The sequence below is a fragment of the Pezoporus wallicus genome, unplaced genomic scaffold (assembly GCF_028554395.1).
Source record: "Pezoporus wallicus isolate ANWC-B61680 ecotype Strahan unplaced genomic scaffold, APGP_CSIRO_Pwel_v1 contig_2721, whole genome shotgun sequence".
In the NCBI taxonomy this organism is placed as follows: Eukaryota; Metazoa; Chordata; class Aves; order Psittaciformes; family Psittacidae; genus Pezoporus; species Pezoporus wallicus.
Window position 1 is genome coordinate 358810 of NW_026642515.1, and position 22652 is coordinate 381461.

Consider the following 22652-nt stretch of genomic DNA (forward strand, 5'->3'; position numbering starts at 1 on the left):
AGCCCATTACTTCATAAAATTCGGGAATGTTCACATGTAGCAACATAATGATGGGTGGGTAGGTGTAAACATATCTAAATGCTGAATTAACTGGTGGTCTCTGGGCAAGACATAATGAGTGAGTTCCACATGAGTAAAATGTTGGCATTAATTTGTCATCTTTGAAAGTAAGCCAAGGTTAAATTAGCAAGGAAATTCAGTTGTGTATGCTGCTTTTGAATACACATCTGGTGCATTGGAGAGCAGATCATCCGAGGAGCTTGCATTGCTGCGGCCCTACACTCTGTCCTTCCTATGGAAATGCAGAGAACTTAATTTAAGCTTTTATCAGTACTTTATGCCAACAATTCCTATTATGTTTTAGGAGCGTTCTTTCTTATAATGCTTATTCTGAAATGCACTAGGAAAACTATATTGCTTAAGAATATTTCTTTGTCCCCCCCCACCTTTTTTTTTTGTTGTTGTTGTTTTTTTTCCTGTGTGGAGATTCTCATGTTCACAATGGCCACATTAATACCAGATCTATATGTGTCTGACACTATTCAATTTAGACTTTTGGTGGAGTTACTGTAGCATAGAATTTTTAAAAGTGTAGGAAGAATGTCAAGCAAGAAGGGTAAAAGAACATGGTTATGTAAGTTATCTGCACAGCGGCAAGAGCTTAGCTTACTGCAGCCTTGATTGTATGAGCAGCATGGTTAAGCAGTTCTCGCAACTGAGTTGTTTGCTCCCAGTACAACTTACAGACTTTCTGATATTTTGTTATGGGAACAATTGATTCTTTTACACAGTTGAGCTTATTTGTAAAATTGAGTGCATGGGAGGCAATACTGTAAGAATGTGCCGTTTCTTATGTCTATGTGCCATGAGCTGCTGTGGGTCTGTTCCAGTTTGAAGACAGTATTATCACAGAGACAGAATTAACTGTGTGTTGCAGTACTTCCACAGCAGGAGTCCTGACCTTTGCTCAGAGTATCTCAATGTAAAAATAACCAAGTGTAGGACAAATCGTACACCAAAATGTTGATCAGTTTGTTTCCTGTCAGCATTTTTTTTCAAACAGTTAGAAAAAACAGATGGCAGTTCAATAGTGGAGGAAAAGTGGTGGGAGAAAACGAAGAAGGCCCTGTGACTGCCTTTGATGCAGAGTCCCATTTCTTTGATTGCCTTTCTTAAATACACGTAAGGGAGCTCTGAAGAGCACACGAAATCAGAAAACAACGAAGGTGACAGAAAAGCAAATACACTGTTTTTTTTTTTTCTGTCCAAACTGACTGACTTTAAACAGTGCACTGAACCAAACTAGCTCGCTGAAGAGTGTCAGTTAAAACAGGGGCAGGGGCAGGGAAAGGGTGGTCCCCTTCTAGAAGCAGTAACACGTGGTGTGTGACTAGGAGTCTGGTAGCTGACCAGCAGCTCTAGATTTGTGAGTGCTGATAGCTACAGTAATTTGAAGTAAAGCATTAGAAATTATTACTTTTTTCCCATTGGAACAGCTCAAGTAAGAAACAATCCTTTTGGACTGAAGTAGTGTGATAGGAACAGACTGCAAGAAACATAAAATTTCTCATTCTTTTCATTTAAATAATAAGTTAAATTTTTCATTTTGCCTAATGCATTCTAATACATTAAATAAGCAAATAAAATTTTGGGCAAAACAAATCAGCCAATTCTGAGAATACACACTTGTGGAGGATGTGAGTCCTTAGAGATTTTGTAATCAATAATTCTTTATTATCTAGCTTAAACAAATAGAATTATTAGATTATTTGCTCAGTTCTGTTTGTTGTAGGGTTGTTTTTTTTTTTTTTTCATTTTATTTCTTCGGTTGGTTGGTTTTTTGGCTTTGTTTTTTTTTCTGATTGCTAGTTAAACCAACAAAGAGAAAGAGGAGAAAACATGTTTATACAAAACTTTTTTGGTCAATAATATTTTGGGGATTTTTTTCTTTCAATTCAGAGTTTTAATAATTCTTGAACTTTAATTAGGATTTTCTAAGCTTCCAAAAGGATGAAAAAAAATGCTGGTTTGCTTATTCAAAACTACTGAAACAGAATGCTTTGGTTCCCTGTTTTGTTTTGGTTTTGTCAAATTTGGAATAAATTTATGAGTAATTTTGAATCCTTTAAATTACACAATGGTGACTAAAATTTAATTGAAAGAACACTTCTGGTTCTTACTCCTGAAGCTTCTGACTATCAAAGTTAGGAAACTAACAAGCAGATTAGAACCTTAACTTCCAGAGCAGCTAAGAGACAACTGTTGCAAAGGTTAAGGTGATCCAAAGAAAAATTGATGTGTTAGTGGGAAAAAACCTCTCAGATAATGTAAAAGAAATTACATTTTGAATTGTTCTTAACAAAGAAAAAAAAGAAATATGTTTATAAAGCAACATATGTGGGGCAGGTAGATAAGCATGCTAAATTACTCCCTTTAATTTGCTCATCCAACTTTTATGCTCAGTTTGTGAGCATAATTGAAAGGTCAGATTGTATTACATACTCATTATTTGACTTTGCTATTTTTAGCAGATCTCTTAAATTCCAAATGCGTAATAAATAAACAGGTTTGAATCATGTAATTTTTTTGTGGGGAAATCATTTCACGAAGCAAGAAACAAAAGCAGATCATATAGTACTTCAGGAAAGCTAATCAAATGAGCAAATTACACTTGAAATTGCAAATATGAGGCTGGTTTTCCTTTCACTACTCAACTCATGACTCAGTGCTTAAGAAAAATGTGGTATTTTTAGGATGCATTTCATAAATATAATTGTTAGTACTGTTGAGACTTAAAAATTGTGTGTGATTCAGAACAGTTAATTTTGGAACAGTTGCTATTGCAAACAACACGTAACATGTGGATCATATTGGAAGAACACAGGATTCGTGAAAGAAGCAAGCATATTTATGTGCTATTCATTAGATTAAACCCCTCATTTGCAGGCCTTTGTCTCCTTTTGGTGTGCTAGGCAGCATATGAAGCAGGGCCAGTCTGGACATTGTCTTACAGTCTGGGCAGATAAATGTCTTCCAAGAAGTCTTGTCTTCCACCTCTGCCTTTAAATTTCCTCCCGAGTCTGAGCAAGTTGCTTTAAAAATAGGGAAGAGAACAGATGGCCTCTGTTCCATGATTTCTAAATTAAGATTTCAAGTGCCTTGCCCAGGTAACAACTGTAACTGAAGTAATGTGGGAGATGCCATTGCAATTAAGTAACATGCTCTGCTGAAAGGAGGAGGATTCTGAGCTGGGTTGCCTGGAGCCTGGGTTCTGGTGTTTTCCAAATTCAGCCTGTGCCACTGGCTGAGGTATTTCTTTTGGCTTCAACTTTCTCATCCATGAAAATGAGATAATACTTATTTGATTTGCTTCTCAGCAATGCTTTGAAGGATAGCCTGGTTAATATTCCTAGGTTTTAATTGATAGGTACTGTCCCCTAAGAGTGATTGAGTATTACGAAATAATAGGCCCTCTGTGCCTCAGACAGTGAGGCATACAGCTACAGTGACTGTTTTGGAGAATTCACATTTTGATTTTGAGTTGTTTGTTTTGTGTTTTTTCCTCTTGTGCGGGCATCTTCCCTCACAGGGGGTGTGGTGCTTAACCACTATTTCGTCAGTACTTCAATTAAAATCAGTATCTATGAAGCAACATCCTTCTTGCAGAATAGTTGATGTTTTAAATCAGACAAATGTTCAGGCACATGAACTCTTTTTTAGATCAGAAGCAAAGCAATAGTTTTCAGACAGCACATATGCTGGGAATAGTTGTGCTGGGATTAACCTAAATGTACTGCTCGGACAATCTGAGAACAGGATAGTTTATATCTGTGGAGCAGAGAGGAGTGTGAGCAAATGTAGAGGTAACAGGTTTCCCTCCTGGAAGTGGGGTATCTAGATACCTACAGTTAGGGTCTGAAGGAGAATATAATGGCCTATAAAGGTATACATAAAAGATCTCAACTGCATCATGTTTGCATATACATACACATACATACATACACACACATATATAATATATACACATACATACAAATATATATACACACTATAACATATCCATACATATATATTATAAACTATATATATTCCCAACTATACAAGGACTACAGTTGACTGGGTTTTCCATTTTGAGTTGTAGTGAGTTGGTAATAAGTGGTAATCAAGAGGCTCATGCAAGAGTTAGGTCTATTTTCTTGGAGAAGTGCTCCTTTTGACTAAGCCTTCCCAATTGACTGAGAAGGCAAGTGACACAGGGTGTGGGTGAGGTGGGGACTGTACATCACAGATTGAGGTAGCTGGAATTAGAAAATTGGTCTTTAATTGACTTTTGGACAAAAGGATGCATTTTTGTAGCTATAAAATAAAAACTTGTATTTTCTGCCATGTGGCCTTACAGGATTTACAATTTCAGTGCCTCCTGCCTCCATATGACTTGTTTCTATATAGATTTTATGAGATCCTATATCTATATCTGTATCTGTATCTGCATCTATCTCCTCTGGTGCAGCAATTGTTAGCACTGTTACTGGACTGACATCTGGGAGTGATGAAGTTTAACAGGCATATCTGGTACACAAAGAAAGTAAGAGCCTGACATAGTGCTTTGATTTGTCTGAAGTACTGTGACATTATTCTGTTTGCTATAGGTTACAAGTCTTGGAATATATTTACATATATATTTAAGGTCTTTCTTTTTTTTTTTTCACAAAGCTGGTATTAATACATTATATTGAAGCGTATTGTTTTGACTTTTTTTTTTTAAATCCAGAAAAAGAGTGGTGTCATATGTAAATCTACATGAAAACAGTCATCTGCACATCAGTGCTAACCATTAAAAAGGTGTATTTTTGTCAACTAGCTCATACATTCTCTTCTGTTATTCATACACACATATATATACACACCATATATACTGTTGCTTGGTAATTATTCAGGAATGGTAACCTCTTAATTACCACTCCATTTGCAGTACTATCTATTATGTAGATTATTCCTCCTTGTTTGCTCAACTTTTTGTCATCCATGTCATCTCATTCATGTGTAGTACAGACTGATGTTTCTTCTCAAAGATAAAAATAATATTTTGAGCAAAATTATTTTCAGTAAAGAAATAAGGCTGTAAGTCTGCTTATATCCAGAAGGGGAATCCATAGAACGGTTTGGGTTGGAAAAGACCTTCAGACCATCTAGTTCCAATGCCCCTGCCATGAGTAGGGATAACTTCCATTAGACCAGATTGCTCAAAGCCCCATACAACCTGGCCTTGAATACTGCCAGGGATTCGGCATTCACAACTCTGTCAAATCCTCTCTCTCTAATGAAGAATGTTCATTTTGTGGAAATACCCTACAGAAGAGGAGAGAACTGAAAGATTCTGTTTTTTTTTCTGTAGTAATATACCAGTAGTTTTTTGCTTTAGAAGCTATGAAATCAGACACCAGCTACTGAAAGTGGAAATTTTTGTTAAAAATAGATTTGTAATATGCTGGTTTAGTCCTTGGAAAGCAAAAAGTGGGTTTTGTCTGTATTGGCATGACATCCTTCAGAAATGGAAAAAAATCCCATTCTGCAATTAAAAAAACCCTGTCCTACACACATGAAGTTATTTAACATGTCATCTGCATTAAAATACATTGTATTGTATCACATTGTAATACATGTGATATGTAGAACTCACTTACCATAGAACAGTATTTTTTACCTGTTGCCATTTAGATTGAACTGCTGTGCTCCTCCTAAATCATACCTTGAGTTAAGATTTTAAGGAGAGAGACTGTGTATTATATCACTTTTTTTCCTTAGTCCATTTATTTTATAGATAATTCTAATTTCTGGTGTTCACAATTTGAGAACTACAAGGATCAGCTAATAAAAAGAGGAAATTATAAAGCACAACTCATTGTTATAGAGTTCAAGGAAGCTCAACCTACTGTATACATCACATTGTTGAACAAACTTTTGAGAAACTAAGCAATATCCATTAAATGGTTAATTTATTAAAAAAAAAAAAAAACAAACCAAACAACCAAACAAAAAGATTATACAAATTTAGCTTTGAATAACGTTACAGGAACTTTTGTGAAACAGTCTGAGCTGTGCACTTTCTTTCACTAACCCATCCAAGCACATTTTGTTCCCTGCCTGAGTACCATGATTTGTCTTCTGTATGGCTTTAAGCAAGATCTGAGGTGCTTTGTGTGTCTAAAGTGCGTGGAAACATAGAGGGGCAAGACAGGAAATAGAAATTATATGTGTTGCTTTGTAAGAAATTATTTAATGCTTAAAGCAGAGATGCAACCCTGCAAATGGGCTGAGCAGAGATGCAAAGGTAAATATTAGGCTATCCTGAGATTATAGTCCACCTCTTTAGAAACCCTGTGTTATTTACAGCTGTTAAAGAAATCTGGAGATTTGCTTTTGATGGAGCTGTACTGCAGGAAGGCAGGGCTTCTTCAGAGATGGGTGGTCTTTGAGGCTTGTGCTGGGGATCTCTGAAAGTCTTCTCACTCTGCATTTCAGGAAGTTGTATTCAAGAAACATATGCTGTGATTCTATCATCACAGTTCTGACAGTTATTCAAGCAAAGAATTAAGGGAAAATTGGTTTGATGAAAAAAGTTGAAGAGAAGATGGCAAAAGAATATAAACCACAGTATTTTCTCCAATGCTTGCAGTTCAGCTGTTGGAATAAAACAGGAAAACAGGAACAGCTCATGACTTAAAACATAGCATCCTGAGTTTTTTCTGCTGGCCTGAAGCTGAGTTCCCTGTAGCCCCTCAGAAACTGAGGTCTATGAGAGAGGCAATTTTACCAAGAATTCACTTGAGAAGCTGGTTACACTGCCTTGTTTCAACATAAAATATATCCTCTTTCACTGAGGTGGCCTCCTTTTGTCTTATATCCTCTAAGAGGAAGGCTGACCATGTGTAGGGAGGAATGGAAAAGCAAAAGTGGAAATCAACACAGCAGCTGTGTAACCGGCACAACCTGTGGGTTTCAGTTGCAAAAGGTTTTTTGCATGTCCTTGAGATATGTCACCTGGTCAGAGCAACACTTAAGACTGGAGCTAAGGATCAGTACAAATTTCTAAGCTGAATATTGTGATGGCTGCAGGACTAGAGTGCATGGGTGAGGATCATCCCAAATATTTGCCAAACTAAACTTGTTCTTTGCTCAAATCACTTAAAAAGAAAGGACTTCCTTAAAGAAAAAGAAAAAAACAAAACAAATCAAAACAAACAAAAAAGACCCCAACCAAAACCACTGAATAAATAAAATATATCTTACAAATTGCTTTCAGGGGGTTGGAACTAGACAAGCTTTAATGTGCCTTCCAACCTAAACCAGTCTGTGATCCTATGAATAGCATGTTTTTTCTACAAATGTAAAAAATCCCTCCCCATTTTCTTGTAATTCCTCCCCCTTCATTTTAAGCAGCCTTCAAATACTAGTTTGTTTTGACCAAGCTGTTCCATTATACTTCACATATATTTGAAATTCCAGCTGAGCATGTTTACAGTAGATATAGTTGAAACCAGCTGGAAACATTTCCATAAGTAATAAGAAAGAACATGATTAAGATAGTTTGTTTTATATTTCAGTCCTATAGTATTTAAGTCACTTTAATTTACAGTTAAATAGTAATTTAATAATATTGTTTATGAATATTAATAATTTATATTAATATAAAATTACTATTATATTAAATAACATTAAATTGAATAGTAATTTAATAATAATGCACAAGTGAAGCAAAACAAGGAATTAATTCACTCCTTCCCACAGGCAGGCAGCCATCTCCAGAATAGCAGGGCTCCATCATATGAAATGGTCACTTGTTGCAAACACCATCTCTCCAAACATCCCCCCTTTCCTTCTTCTTCCTCTAGCTTTTACTGTTGAGCACCATGTTACATGGTATGGAATATCCCTATGGTCATTTGGGGTCAGTTCTCCCAACTGTGTCCTCTTCCAGCTCCTTGTTGCACCCCAGCCTGGGGCAGCATGAGAAGCAGAGGAGGACTTGGCTCTCTGCAGGCACTGCTCAGCCATAAACTAAAACATCACCATTTTCATCACAAATCCAAAATATAACCTTGTACAAGTTCCTGTGTAGAAAACAAACTAGAAAACAAACTTTATCCTTGCCAAACTGGTACATTGATCACAAGGAATAATTTGATATTTGTGGTAGAGACTACACTATTAATGGTAGTCCTGGTACATCAAACCTTTATTGGGTGATGGTGAAGGTTTACATGGATCTGTAGGTGTGAATTGATTCAGAGAAGGATGGGTACATGAACTTACTATTTATATGCAATTTCTTAAATTGCAGCAAGCATTGCACTTGGATAATAACAGTAATCAACATAGCATATTCCAGATCTTTATAATGCAGCTGAGGACTCCTAAGAAGTTCAAGGACCTTCAATACGAAATGCTGTGGGTAGGAAGTGTCCTATCACCTTATAGCTGTCAATTTCTAAGGGACTGTTACTTTCCAATTTATTTATTAGGATGGTTTGTATGAATGTGAAGCCTTTTACAGCATGCCAGATGTCTAAAACTGGTTACATCACTTAGAATAAAAGCTGATTAATACATTTTTTGCTGGGAAGAGAGGAAATTTGGGGATTTGTAACTATACAGGTGAAAAGCAAAAATGAGCAAGAAAATGGCGAGTACAATTTTATAAATAATCCTAAAAATGCAACTATTCTGATTTTTTTTTTTTTAAAAGTGCCGTACCATTTGATTTACACATTGTTCTTGTGTCTTAGAAGTGTCCTCCACCCAGCTTTGGGAACAGTAGAAATGTCCGTAACACACTATAAATAGTGAATAGCTGAAATGAGCAGCTCATGAATACCTAATAGCCTGAAATTTGTTTATATAAACCATTCAACAGTTATCAAACATATTTGCAGAAACCTGTGTATAAATGAGTCAGGAACAGAAATAGCAACCAGATTAGTCAGATAATTAGACCACAACGTATAATAAGGCCTGTTCTAATGACTTGTTTTAAACTCAAGACGTAAAACATAGCATGGCAAATGACCAGCATTGTGCAAGCTGTACCTCTGTAACATCCTTCACCCTTCAGTGATGCCACCAAGTTAATGTAGGTGAGGAACAGAACCTATTCACAAAGGCTTGTGTGTCTTTGAGGAACATTATCTACATCTGATCAGCTTTACCATTGAAATCATATATTAAAAGATGAAGGTACCTGTTAAACAGGTATGTCAGCATGTGATTTACTGTGCTGAAGTCTATAAAATCCCACAAATCATCTCTACATATCAAATGGTTTGGCTGTAAATGTACTGTGCTTTTTGAGAAACAGACGTATGGCTTCTTTGATAGAACAATTCACATTTAACATATTAACAGTAATATCATATGCAATAGTGCATTTCTCTTTCATTGTTTAAAAGCATATGCTTGCACATGCCCAGCTAATTGGTATTTGCAGCCAGCAGATTTGCATGTACAAACAAAATATTTAGGCACGTAACAGAACGAATGCAACCACATTGATGTAATTTGGCAGTAGTTCAATGCAAGTGTGTTCAGTCTAAAGAATATGCATCAATTGATGGATTATAGACACAAATTAGAAGTGTGGACATGCGCACAGACAATAATAGCTTTAGTAGTAGTCTATTTTCTTTACATTAATAATACAAGTTTACTTGCAGAGGCTCAAAATAAAAAATCTCAGTAACCTATTCTTGTGGTTTAACCCCAGCCAGCAAGCAGCTCAGCTCCACACAGCCACTTGTTCACTGCCCTCAGTGGAATGGAAGAGAGAATTAGAAAAATTAATAAAGGCAGATCAATAGGTAAAGCATAAGCAACACATAGAAGCGAATCAAACCAAAGAATTCATACACCACTTCCCACGGTCAGACAGGTGTTCAGCCATCGCCAGGAGAACAGGGCTCCATCACATCTAACAGTTATTTGGGAAGACAAACACCATCACTCTGACCATATCCTCCTGAAACACAAAATCAGGATCCTCAACTCAAAGAGAGTTATAAAGCAGGTATGTTTATTACGGCGCTGGGTGCAAGGGGGATTGCTCCTCCTGACTTGCACACTGAGGGGTTAAGCAAGCAGATATTTGTTACATACAAACATAAGTATTTGTTAGGTTCCTGAGAGATTGGCAGGGATATTACAAATAGTTTAGGTACTCATTATCATAAGTCTCCTCCCTTTCGGTGCTTGCTATCTGCCTTCCAATGGTCGTGAGCAGGGGTCTTCCTCATGTGGGCAGGGGTCTTCAAGATGAAGTAAGCAGTCTTCGTCATGGTGCACTTTTCACCTTTGGCACAGTTGGATGCCCCAGTAATCACAAAACTAGCTGAAACCAGCCATATCTGTAGGTTTCTGATAGCTGGCGAAGATTTAGAACAGTGTGAACATCGTAAATTTATTGCGAGAAAAACAGGATGGGCAGACAAGGAGTATCCTAAGCCAGCTGATATTCGGGAGTCACTGTTTCCAAACTAACTGATAATTAGAAGGATGGTAAGAAATAATTCACTCATTAGAAGGATGGTCACTGTTGTTAGTAAGACTACTAAATTCTGTACTCTGTTAATATTATATCTGTCTGTCTGTAAACAAGACATACAATTGCAGTTTTAAGTGCACACAGCATGGTACTATTTGTCTAGTCACGTATCCAGCTACAGTTTAGATAGACATTTCAGCTCAGTGAGTTCTTGGACTGCCTTTTGCTCCCAAGGTCAGGTCACTGGATCTCTGCTGCTGTTACAGATACTTTTTCCAGCTAGATTAAAGCCAGCATGCAGGTGATTACCTGGGCTACAGTCACAGCTCTTGGTTTGATTATTAAAGTGAACTGTGGAGCACTGCAAGCCACAGCACAAGACAGGACTGTACTGAGCCTTACAAGCAGTTCCTGCAGATTTCTGTGGCTTAGTGCTTCATGTGGATGTCTCCACAGGTAAACTGTGTATGCATATGGATGTGGGTTTTAGTAATTACAGACTATCTAACAAATTTGATTTTTTTGGTCTATGAGCAATGACATCTTCACACTTCGGGTCAGTGGTGAAGAACTGATAAATAGCCATTTCAGGATTACCTAGCAAATGACTTCTCAAATTGGCATTGATGTACCACAGCAGCGTGCTGCTTCCTAGGCATATCACAGCAAAAGCCTCTTGATTGCTTGCAATTTCAAGTTTGCAAACAGAAAATACAGCTCAGTAAAATTGAACCAATGTTAAAATCAACCAAACAGTTATTCTCACAACCCAGTACAGAATTAGTGTGAGCACACAAAGTAATCTGCAAGATGAGAGGAGGCCTCTATAGTTTCTCAGATGTAACTACTCAGTGCCAAAAGGAATCATCTTTAGTTTGGCAGCTGGTTCCATATTTGTTGCCAGGAATGCTTGGTACACGAACATTTTCAAAAATGCAGAAGACAAGTAGTAGGTTGTTCAGTTTGTAGTGGTCCTTTTGGATAAGGTAAATTACACAGCCTAAACAAATATCCTGGGGAAATGACTGTCCATGCAATATTATACATCAGTTTTTCTGATCATGTCTTAGGTGCAAAGCAATGAAAACAGTCCAGATTTGTATTATTCGCTGAATCACCAAGAGCCTCTTGCTACAAAGCAGAGATCTTTGGGGCCCCTGACTGTGCACTTGTGCTCACTAAAGTAACCAAGAGTTGAATTATAGCACTAATGCCAAGGGGAGATTGAAAATGAGTAAGACCACAGGCTGATGCAAACTGCACAGCAGACCATTCTTTAAATCCGCTGCTCAGTATCTATGTAGCAAGCAAGAGCAAAGAAATACTTGCATTAGGAGTAGGAAGCAGTAAAGCTTATACAGCCCGTGAGGGTCACAAACCTGAAAGGATCCTGTATTTGAACCCGGAGCGGGCATTTGCATGTGCAGGTTTAGTTACTGACCACGTCCTTTACCTCTAATTAGGTGTTCAGGTAACTGAGTATTTCCTTTTTGATTTTTGCTTTCTGCTTTACATGCGCTAAATCTGTCCGAAGTTCTTTTCTCTTTCTTTCATTTTGCTTTCTGGCAGAGCCACTGAAAGAAGCTAAATGTCAATGAGTTTCCACTTGTTTACACCACTGCCAGAGCACTGTGGCATTACTAATCTGGAATCATTCCTGATTGACACAAAGGGAGAATCAAATTCTGCCTATCCTGCAGTTCTGAATGTGACTGATACTTGGATTGTGTTGTTTCTGGAAAAAAAAAAAGTGAAATACTGAGAACTGCATCTCTTCTTTCAGGTGATAAAAAAAAAAAAGGATTGTTTTTTTAAGCATGTGTCTTCCTCACTAAGAATTGAAAGGTAGTTTTAGATCCTTTTTAAAGGTTTATGTATTATGGCTGTTCATTTCCTATATGATGTAAAGAACCCAAACCAAACTACAAAAGAGTGTTTGATGGAAAGTCTGTACTAAAAAGCCCCCCCACAACATCCCCTTAAAAATGTTTTGCTTGATACCATCTGTGTTACCAGTTTAGAAACAGGCAGTGACTTAATTTGCTGACTGTCATTCATCTTGTAACTCTTGAGGTGAAAAATGCTATAGAAGAAATAAGTTTATAATTGTCATCAGTGTAGGATTTCTCTAGGGTTTGTGAGAATATTTGCAAACCAGATACTTTCTTCATAAATGTATTAATTACCTTAGCAGTATAAAAGCATCCACAGCTTGCTTACACGCATTTTCCTTTCTTGCTTGCTTGAGCATTCAGTCTCTGGGAGAGCCACAACTGTCTTTCTCAAGTGAAACTCTTCCTATGTCTGCATTTCTTTGTGAGAAGTCACCAGTGCCCCTGAACAACACATAGGTTGTGCCTGGATTTTTAAAGACTTCAATTTGAGAAGGAAAAGAAAGAGAACGGCTATCCTCTCAGAGCTTTAACCCACAGATTGTCTCTTGCATTAATAGAGCATTCCGTTAGATATATCCATAGCAAGTTGAAGTTAAACCTTACAGTCTATGGCTGGGGGCATTTGACCTTTGCATCACTCTTGCTCTAAGCAGTACGTTACACTGCTTTGTTGTGCGCATTCTAAGGGGAGAAAACTATTTCCAGCACAGCTGCTGAAGACTGTATTGAAAGGAAGCTATTCTGGTGTAAACTGAACTGACGAAAATAGTGAAGATAGCAGAACTTGAGTAAAAATGGAATGTTAGCATCTTTTCAGATGTCTCTTGTATATTCTGCTTCTCATGTGACTTACATTTGTTTGCAATCATTTACTAGATGCAGCTGTTTTTTTTGTCTCATGTTAAAGGAAGATTACTCCTTACAGTATATTTGATTTGTGTGTCTCACATCAACTTACTCTCTTATGACAACTAGAAATATACTGTTCTTACATATTTCCCTGTAAAGTTAGAAATTTCCAGCTAGAAGCCTCTATGGTGACCATAGAAATAAATTTTTCACTTTTTCCTCCCGACTTTAAACCAGGTAGACAAGAAAATTGTCCGCACAGAAATAGGAGTTCTTCTTCGCCTGTCACATCCTAACATTGTAAGTTTAGCCTTGTTCTTTCACTGCATGTTTGGGTTGTTTTAGGTTGTTGGGTTTTGTTTTTGTTTTTGTTTTTTTGGGGGGGGGTAGTTTTTAAAGTTATTTCTGTTCTCAAGATGTTACTGGCTAGCCTATACAGACTTGGATGCAGCCTTACAGTCCTGGTGTTAAGTTTTGGGTTCTCCTGAGCACTGTAGCAGCTTGGTTTAGAAGACTGTTGAATTAAACTTACACTTTAAAATAAAATGTTGATTTTTTAACAGCATTGACTGAGATATTATGCAAAAGAAGTTCTCTAGATTAAAGGCAAAGTTGGTGTTGTCAGTCCTTGGAGTGTGGGGAAGGTCTTACCTTCAGTTATTCTGAAAGACTGGCATACAGGTGTTGACAAGCACTAACAAACTTATCATCTTAAATTCTTGGGTTACACAGAGGTTGCTGAGGTATGAGAAGTATGAAAATAAAAAAAAAAATAGGAGGGGAATGCAAAGGAGATAAAGGTAGCAAAAAAATAAAAGGTCAGTGGGAGAGGACATGCACAGTAACTCACTCAACTGCAAGGTAAATGACACACCAGCACCAGTTGGTCCCATCCTCTGCTTTATTGACTGTGGTCCTCTTCCTGCTATTGGCCCTGTGATATGCACAGACAGAAAACAAATAAGCAAAATAAATCCTTTTTGTTATCTTTTACCAGATAAAACTGAAGGAGATCTTTGAGACCCCAACAGAAATCAGTCTTGTTTTGGAACTGGTCACAGGTGGAGAGCTGTTTGATCGGTAAGTTACCTGTACTTGGTACTTTCCCTAAGAATGCTGCAGTCCAGATGTCTTCTCTGCACATAATCCCAGTGTTAGTAATTACTGGAATTATTTCATCAGCATATGGTTTATTCACATAAATAAATGTTGGCTTAAAAATGTGTTTGGAAATGTGATTATCAGGATTTTTTTTTTTCTTGAAAGCATACATGAGTTGAAAATGGAGGAAATTGTCAGTAGATTTTGAAAAGCACAAACTATTGAAGGAAGGTGCTCAGCAGGTACATCGCATCAGATACGAGGCAGGAAAAACTTGCCAAATCACATTGACATGTCATTATAAAATATGATAGGTGAAAATTAACCTGCCCGGAGGATACTGTTATGTCAGATAAAAATTTGGTAAATAAAGTAATAAGAAAGAAGTTCTCTTTTGTATTTATTGTACTTTTAGAACCTCTGGTTATGAAGGTTCTGCAAGACAGGTATTGAGTTCTGAAGGTATTGCTTCTAAGGCTGCACCTGCTTGTCGTGTAGGTGCATATACATAAAACAAAATAATTGTATAATAGTGTTGGGGCAATATTTTAATGATAGGGATTTTGGTTTTTAGAGCAAGAGAAGGTATAAAAAACTTTTTATACTGATTTTAGTAAATCAATGAATTCACTGGTGTTGGTCATTTCCAGCTCATGTAAGGACAAGTTATTTGCTCTTCTTTCTTCTGTAATTAAAGTTTAGTATTTTAGAGGACTGTTACATAAATGCACATCAAAGATTACATCTGAAAGCATCTTTGATTTGAGGAAACAAAAGCATACCTTTTTTTGTACCATGGTCACAGCTACAACTTTGATACGAACTATTTTTGAACAGGTAATAATAAATGCAGCTCCTCCTGTGTCATCTTTAGTTGGCAAAGCAAGCAGGAAAAATGTACTATAAGACAAACAAGGGCCAAGTTCCAGGTTGGACTTGATGATCTTCAAGATCTTTTCCTAGTTCAGTCTATGATTCTATGAGCTAGACAGGACACTGCACAAGGTGTTCAACCTATCACATAGTCATTTATATATCCACATGGCTTCAGACTGGGTAGTTTTCAGGAAGGCTGGATACTCTATAGGAGTCTTTCACAAGACGAGTTTGCAAAAAAGAAGACATAAAGATGCCAGTGAAATTATTGGCTCCTGAGCAGCAACTATGTGTGTGGTAGAACTGAAGATAAAAGAAGCCATGGGATCCAGGATGGGAAATTGCATTTTTTGATGGAAGTAGGATTTAGTGTTGCAACATTTACAACATTTTGTAATCTGTATTCAGCAGTGATTAAGGGATTTGAGCTTTTGAACTTATCTTTCCCAAAAATCTTGTGATTAATCCAGTAGTTTGGCTAGGACAAGCTGTTTGGCATTGCCTAAAGTCATGTAGTCACACGCTAGAATTGTGGTGCCCCCCTCTGCGATGTTACGAATGAGCGCTAATACTATGGAGATCTTGTGGATTCAGCATCCTCGTTTCTCCATATGCAACAGAACTGGAAACTGAAAATATACAGTCTTCTCTGACCTGCGATTTCCTTAAAAAAGCCACCCACCAACAATAAAACAAAGAACGCAAAAAGCTTAACAACAATAACAGCAAATTGTTAGAAATATGCAGCCAGGATGTTTTACACTGGCCACTTCAATTAAGCATTAGCTGTCCTTCACCTCTCTTTCGTCTGGGCTGAAGGATTAACACTTGCATTGTGCTATACAGTGGCTGCTCTCAGAATTTTAGTGAGAGTAAATTTAGCTTTGTGCCTTAGGGCAGACTTCCCTTCTCAATTAATCTTTTCAATCCATGCATCTTTTTATGAAGAGATGAAGGAAATGTCCTGACTTACAGAGAGGCCTTGTGCACTTTTTCTTCTGTGCTTGCATGACTCCCATCCCAGGAAAAAGCAAAATGACCCTGAAAGATCTTCCACTGGGCAGTGGGGTTGTGTCAGATTTGGAGAAATAACTGTGACGCTGTCTTGAGATCCACCTTATGGCTGTCGTTGGGAGGAGATAGTGTACAGAGAGTGTGTGGGCCAGGGACTACCCCAAGGGTTTGGAGGACATTATGTGCTTAATGCACAGCTACATGACTTTGTAAATAAGTGCCCAATACACAGACAGGAAAACAACTTTTGTACTCTGGAGGAGTTACTCTTACACCTGTTTCACTGCTCTAGTTTTTGCCACTCCAGATGTCCATTCTTCTTTTGAATAGTATTTATCCTGTGGATTAGTAAACTCTTTCATATACACATTCCCCTTATCATGAATTATTGTATAAATACCCAAGATCTGATTAGCATTCTGGAATCCTATTACCATTGTTGATGTGCTAATGGTTTCATGCCACATAACATAAAAGTTCTAGATAATAGAATTACTCACTTCCTTCAACATATTTAATATTTCTGTCAAATCATCCACATTTTTGCTAAAATGATCTTTCATAATGACAATTTTTGAGTTGCGTTTCCCAAAAGGAGGTAAATTCAAACAAAAGTATCAGCACAACTGAGTTAATAGAGCTGAAATCAGGTTGGTTTTGGGTTGTAGTTTTAAAATGAAATCTGTTTCCCAGACTTCATAAATCACACTTTAGGCCATACCCTGACAAGATTCCAAACAAACCAAATGCAACTGTACAGTAAATTGGCGAAGTTTGTGTAAATTAGAATGCTCATTGCCAGTTTGCATGATAGTTATTGCCAATCCAGTAAGTGAGTAAGAAAGGTCTTTTGAAGTAAGACAGATCAATGGACAAATTGACCAAAACAAAAACTGCAGTAGGTCAAAAATTAACTGATACTCTAGTTCTTTCCAGACGCCATGCCTCCAGCTCAGTGCTGGCTGTATAACTTTGACATTTACTTGGCCCTCCTCCTTCATTCCTGCATGTTTAAAACAGAAGTGCGTGGTTGAAGTGCATTTAAACGAGCAGCATTTTGACAGAGCCCTGAGGGACAACCTGCTGGTATAACTGTGAGTGTCCCAGAAGCGGTCTGTCCAGCATGGCTGTGTTTCTTATGCTGCCACAATAGCGATGGGAGGCAGGCTGCCATCACGCTGGTTCTCACCACGGTAGGAACCAGCTAAATAACAAAAACCCCAAATTAGCACAGCCTTTCAAATATGCAGAGGAGTGATTACTGTAGCATTTGGATAGTCTTTAAAGGACCATGTTTCCACTACACTTGTGGATAGCTAATTTCAGGCCTGGGAGCAAAGCAGCAGATAAAGGTCAAGTTTTCATCCCTGTCTTAAATCTTCTCACCTCATCTTCTCATGAAGAGCATTGCATGTATGTTCAGTGCATAGTCACGTCTTTTGCAAGAGAAGTTTGAGTGATGGAAAGACATACTGAAATTTGGTTTTATTAGGGATGACATCATACTGTGCATACAGAATAAAGTAATAAACTTTATGTGGATAATTTTAAAAGGCAGATTTATAATCAGGAAGCTTCTCTCCACTTCAGCTCTTCTCCATTGAACATGAGAAAACTCAAGGCAGATGATGGAAGTAACACGCTACATGCTTTCAGATTGATGAGACTGAATTTGAGCTCAAACAAATGGACTCAAGCATTTTAATATGAATTGAAGATCGTAGTGGAAAAGAGTTTAAAAGTTTAAATGCAGTGGCCATAAGGGGCTGTAGAATGAACTGAAACCACAAGTAGTGTAGCTTTCCTGAAAAAAAAAAAACACCCCACAAAAAAAAAACAACAAACCAAACCCCAAACCAACAATAAAACAAAAAAACCCAAACCCAGAATAATTTCATTTATGTAGACATATTGTTTGTCAAACTAATTGCTTTTGTAACCCATTTTAATTAATAATGAGTAAATCTTAGACTCTTCAAAGATTTGATTAGGTAAGTAGCTAATGGTCTCACTTTCTATGTTAACCATTGTGATCATGTTAACCATTGGATTTCTTCAATTTTCTTTATCGTTCTTTCCTTTTAGAATAATGATGGTTCTTCTTAAGCTTGGTTCAGTGTATTCTTCTCTTGTCTCTTCCTTTTGCCCTCTGTGCCTTCATTATTCTTTACTTAAATATAATTTTTTGTACTTTTAACTTTGACTTTCTTTTCTATTGCATGGTGTATTTAACAAGATTCTTGATCACTTCAGCCCAGCGAAGCCTGGTATCTGTCTTTTATCGGCTAACTTTTTTTTAACTTTGTCTTTTCCTTTCAGCTTTTATTCATATTAGCACCTTTCAGATGAATCACCTCTATTTTAACTTCATTTTAGACAGAATACCTGAAGAATAGTTTTTGTTAGAAGCTCCCATTTTTCAGGTTCAAATAATAATGTCAATCCACAAGTTCTCCTTGTCTGTATTTTGGCATCTTGATCACAAAGTCTTCTGTTTCTTCCTTCATGTTCTTATTAACTGCACCAAACATTGTCTAGAAATATTGCTTACGCCTGGCAGTATTTTAACTCACTTCCATTTCAGATTTCATCTAATTTCCTCTGAGAAATACATATTCAAGCTGATACCATCTTCTTTTATGGGGTGTACAATGACGAAAAAATATTATTTACTTGCTCTAAAGAACTTTCCTTTCAGAGAGATGATGGACCGATTACATTTTATGGACAAAATTTACAAAGTCTTCCCAGGCTTCTTGTTTCTGATTATGGAAATTAGAATTACTGAGGGACATCAAAAAGAGGCAAGGAATCAATCAGTCACTAAAGTGGGGGAGGAGGACAGGTGGTTTGTCTTTTATAAACTAGTGGTAGAACAGTGTATTTTATTTATTCCTGAGCTCTGGTCTCATGCAGTGGAAGTCTATCTTCTGAACAGGGGTCAGAGCACTCCTTTGGGCTTTGGACTCTGTTTCATATGACCAAGTTAAAGTACCCTCAAGTGGGACTAGCAAAAATAAAATAAAAATAAAAAAAAAAGGAGGTCTGACTTGACTACACCAACTGAGCCTTACTCTCTGAAATGAGAACACACAAATTAGCTCTGGTAAAAACGCTCCTTGATGTCATAATAGCTCACTTAGTGTCTCTTGATTTCAGCTGCAGTGATGCTAAAATCCAGTAATTTAAGAGTAAAGAAATGTGTGTTAATGCTCTCTTGTGGCCTTTCAAATGTAATTTGATATTTCCTTCCTGGAGAGAGTTGTAATAGTGCTTTATACTTTTGTAGTCAACACCTTATTTTCTGTCACTTGATAGAATTACTCTAAGTAAGCCAGTATCTACCGACTACAATACTGTATGCAAGATGAGAGGTACAAATGACCTTTTATAAATGTTTGTTCATAGGATACTACTGTAGTGAGGTTGATAAATGCACTTAGAATTGGGTGAAACACCAGCCACCAAAGGGAATGCACTTGCAGTTTTATAAATGACTAAACAATTCAAGCAGTGATGATGGTGCACTTATATAACTGCCTGACTTCCTACCACTGTCTAAATGTGAACTGATGTGACATTAAAGCCTGCCTGGTTCTTAACACCACTGTGGAAAGCTTTTGTCTTAAAACATTTTAATTTAAAATGTCCTCTGGCCTTGAGATAACTTTGCAGGAATTGTTAGCATGGGTATGTCCTAGCCGGGACCATGCTACTAGCCCATTCAGAAAACTGGTGAAGCCTTTTGGAAGTAGGACACATCAGCCTGCAAAACCTCGTAGTTTGTTAGGTATTTTAAAGACCAAGACTTCTTGTTATTAGTTCATCTCTGGCGTATATATTCTTGGGTTTCTGCCTTAGCCTCACCACTGTAATGTAGATATACATGGCTTGGACACCAGACGAACTGGGAGAGATATATCTGTAAAAATCAACAGGAAGATAATACAGCAGTAGCTGATTTCCACTGTATTAACAAATTTAGCTTTCATATTTATTTGAAATGCAGAGAGGTTTTTTTACAGCTCCGTGCAGGTGACAAGTTGAGGGGTGTGTATATATACACATATACAGCCTATATAGTAGTAGCCTACATAGTGTATACAAGAAGTATCTGACTAACCCAGAACCTACTGATGTGTGTTCTATGCCTTGATTCAACACCTTTCCTGAAATTATAAAAGCATTTGGGATGTGAGTGCTTTGTACATTTTGTTTCTTAATGCTTTTTTCTATTTGCATTACGACAAGAGTATGAAGAGAAGATAAAATGTTTTAGAAAGTACAGTTATCCTAAATATCCAGAGTACCAAAAAGCTTGTCCTAAATGATAATTAAGCAAATCCTTTACAGATAATGTACTTCTCAGTTCAATGTTGAAACTTAGCTGCTGCAGTAAAGAATATATCATGCACCCACGCACTTTGAGAGGTGCCAAGGCCGCCAAAAGAGAACTGAAACAGGTGAGACTGAAATAATCCTGAACTGACTAACAATAATATGAATGCTCTTGCAGATTATGACATGGAGAGACATAAACATAATGTATGTTATACAAACAGTGCCCAGTTTCAGAATTCAGTGGCCATCTGTTGCACTCTGCTTGGGAATTAAGTAATGAATCAGAATAAGCTCTGGAGCAATGTGTTTAAAACCTCACAGCAGCTACAGCTGTGCAGATTTGGCATGAAGGGCTGGAGTAGGCAGGTTGTTCACCTGACCTCAGGCAGTGTCCTTCAACTATCCTCGGGCTTCCAGGGTTTGGGGTTTTTTTTCTTAAGCAGTAAGATTCATTTAATCTTATGTAAGCTATTCCAGTGACTTTCTAGCCTGGTAATTAGATTTGGCTTCAGTATGACTAAAAATTTTCTTTCTTCAAATTTGGCCAAATTTTTTTTCCTTGTTCCCAGCAGGTAGAGAGAAAGTGAATACTTTGTACTTTGTGGCAAACTCCCATGCAGTGGCGGACTGTGGAAAACTACATATTCACAGTCCCTACAATCTTTAGTCCCTGGTCATGTTTTCTATGTCTCAATTGCTGTCAGTTGAATACCTTCCGCATTTTTTCTGGTAACACGGTGCCCATAGCTAGACAAAGAAATCCAAAGATTTCTTGTTAAAGACAAAGAAATAGTTCAAGATTTTCTGAGAAACTTTTTTAGTTCTGCGCTTTGAAATGCTGAATAGGAAATAAAGTGTCAGAAGAGAAAACAACCCCTAGTGTGGGATATAAGAAATATTTCAGTAAATTCTCCTGTATGCCAAATTTATGAAAAACAGCCTCTTACTTAATAATGATGGAAGGAAAATATCTTTCCTAAACGACCACAATGCTGCATTTCATTTCTGAATGAGGTACTGAAGAAAAATGTCTAGTTTGTTTGACTTGGAGTCAGTTCCAACACATTTCTGTATTTCCCATTATCTTTTGTCAGATCAGGGGCAGACAGTTTGAGTCATTAGTGACAGTAACAGCTGGTCTGTGCTAAAATAGGAAAATGGATGTAAAATAAGGAAGAATCAGCAAACTGAATCAGAGCTGCTTTTTTTTATTACTTTTCAATGCTGTAGTATGGAAAATACATAAATATTTAGATAGAAACCTTAATTTTTAACTAAACAAATTCATCAAAGCAACCAGGAATTGGAATTGCTTCCATACAGGTATGAGGCAGTAGATCTGTGAATCATTCACTGAGAATGTGTAATTCCTGCAATGATGTCATTTTCTTTTCCTGTTTCTTCTCATTTTTAGTCTCACTTTACCTTGTAGAAATCTTTCATTTTAAAGACATATTAGAATTTACATAAGAATTAAGTGGATATGTACAGAAAAATATCACTACAAAAGAATTCAGGAAAATTGACATTTGGTTTAAAGAAACAAATACTTTTAAAAATTCTTAGCACATTCTGGCATTGGAACAGATCTTGTATTTATAAAGGCCAGTGTCTTGCTTGAGACTGTACATGATGTAACAGGATGCAGTCCACAGGTAAAATGTGGAACAAGAGTTCTGAATAAAAGCCAGCTAGAGGAAGAATGAAAATGAGCCTAGAAACACTGATTTTTTTTTTTAATATATGTTACTGAAAAACAAATACAGATATAGCAGGAAGAAAGATAAGTAATGCTGTGAATTGATAGAGTGATTAAAAATATTACTGGTTTGGATGGCTAAATAGATTTAGTAGACCTTTTGAAGGCTACATGAATGTTTCTAGATTCATTTAATACTGAAAGTCAACCAATTCCACAGTATGCAGAAATAGTATTTATAGTGGCAAAGAGCTAAATACTGCAAATTTTAGAGTACCTGTTCAGATTGATTAGCATAAAACTAAGTGTGCTTACTAATCTGAGGCAATGGAAGCAAGAAAAA

At 37.0% G+C, this 22652-nt stretch overlaps 1 protein-coding gene across 1 annotated transcript in view; it reads left to right on the forward strand.

The window, feature by feature from the left end:
* The window catches only part of CAMK4 (calcium/calmodulin dependent protein kinase IV), a 143890-nt gene that overhangs the window by 64298 nt on the left and 56940 nt on the right, over positions 1–22652 (forward strand). The window contains exons 3-4 of the mRNA XM_057430857.1: positions 13516–13578; positions 14276–14358. Coding sequence (XP_057286840.1) covers positions 13516–13578; positions 14276–14358 — 146 coding nt within the window. The remainder of the gene's footprint in view (positions 1–13515; positions 13579–14275; positions 14359–22652) is intronic.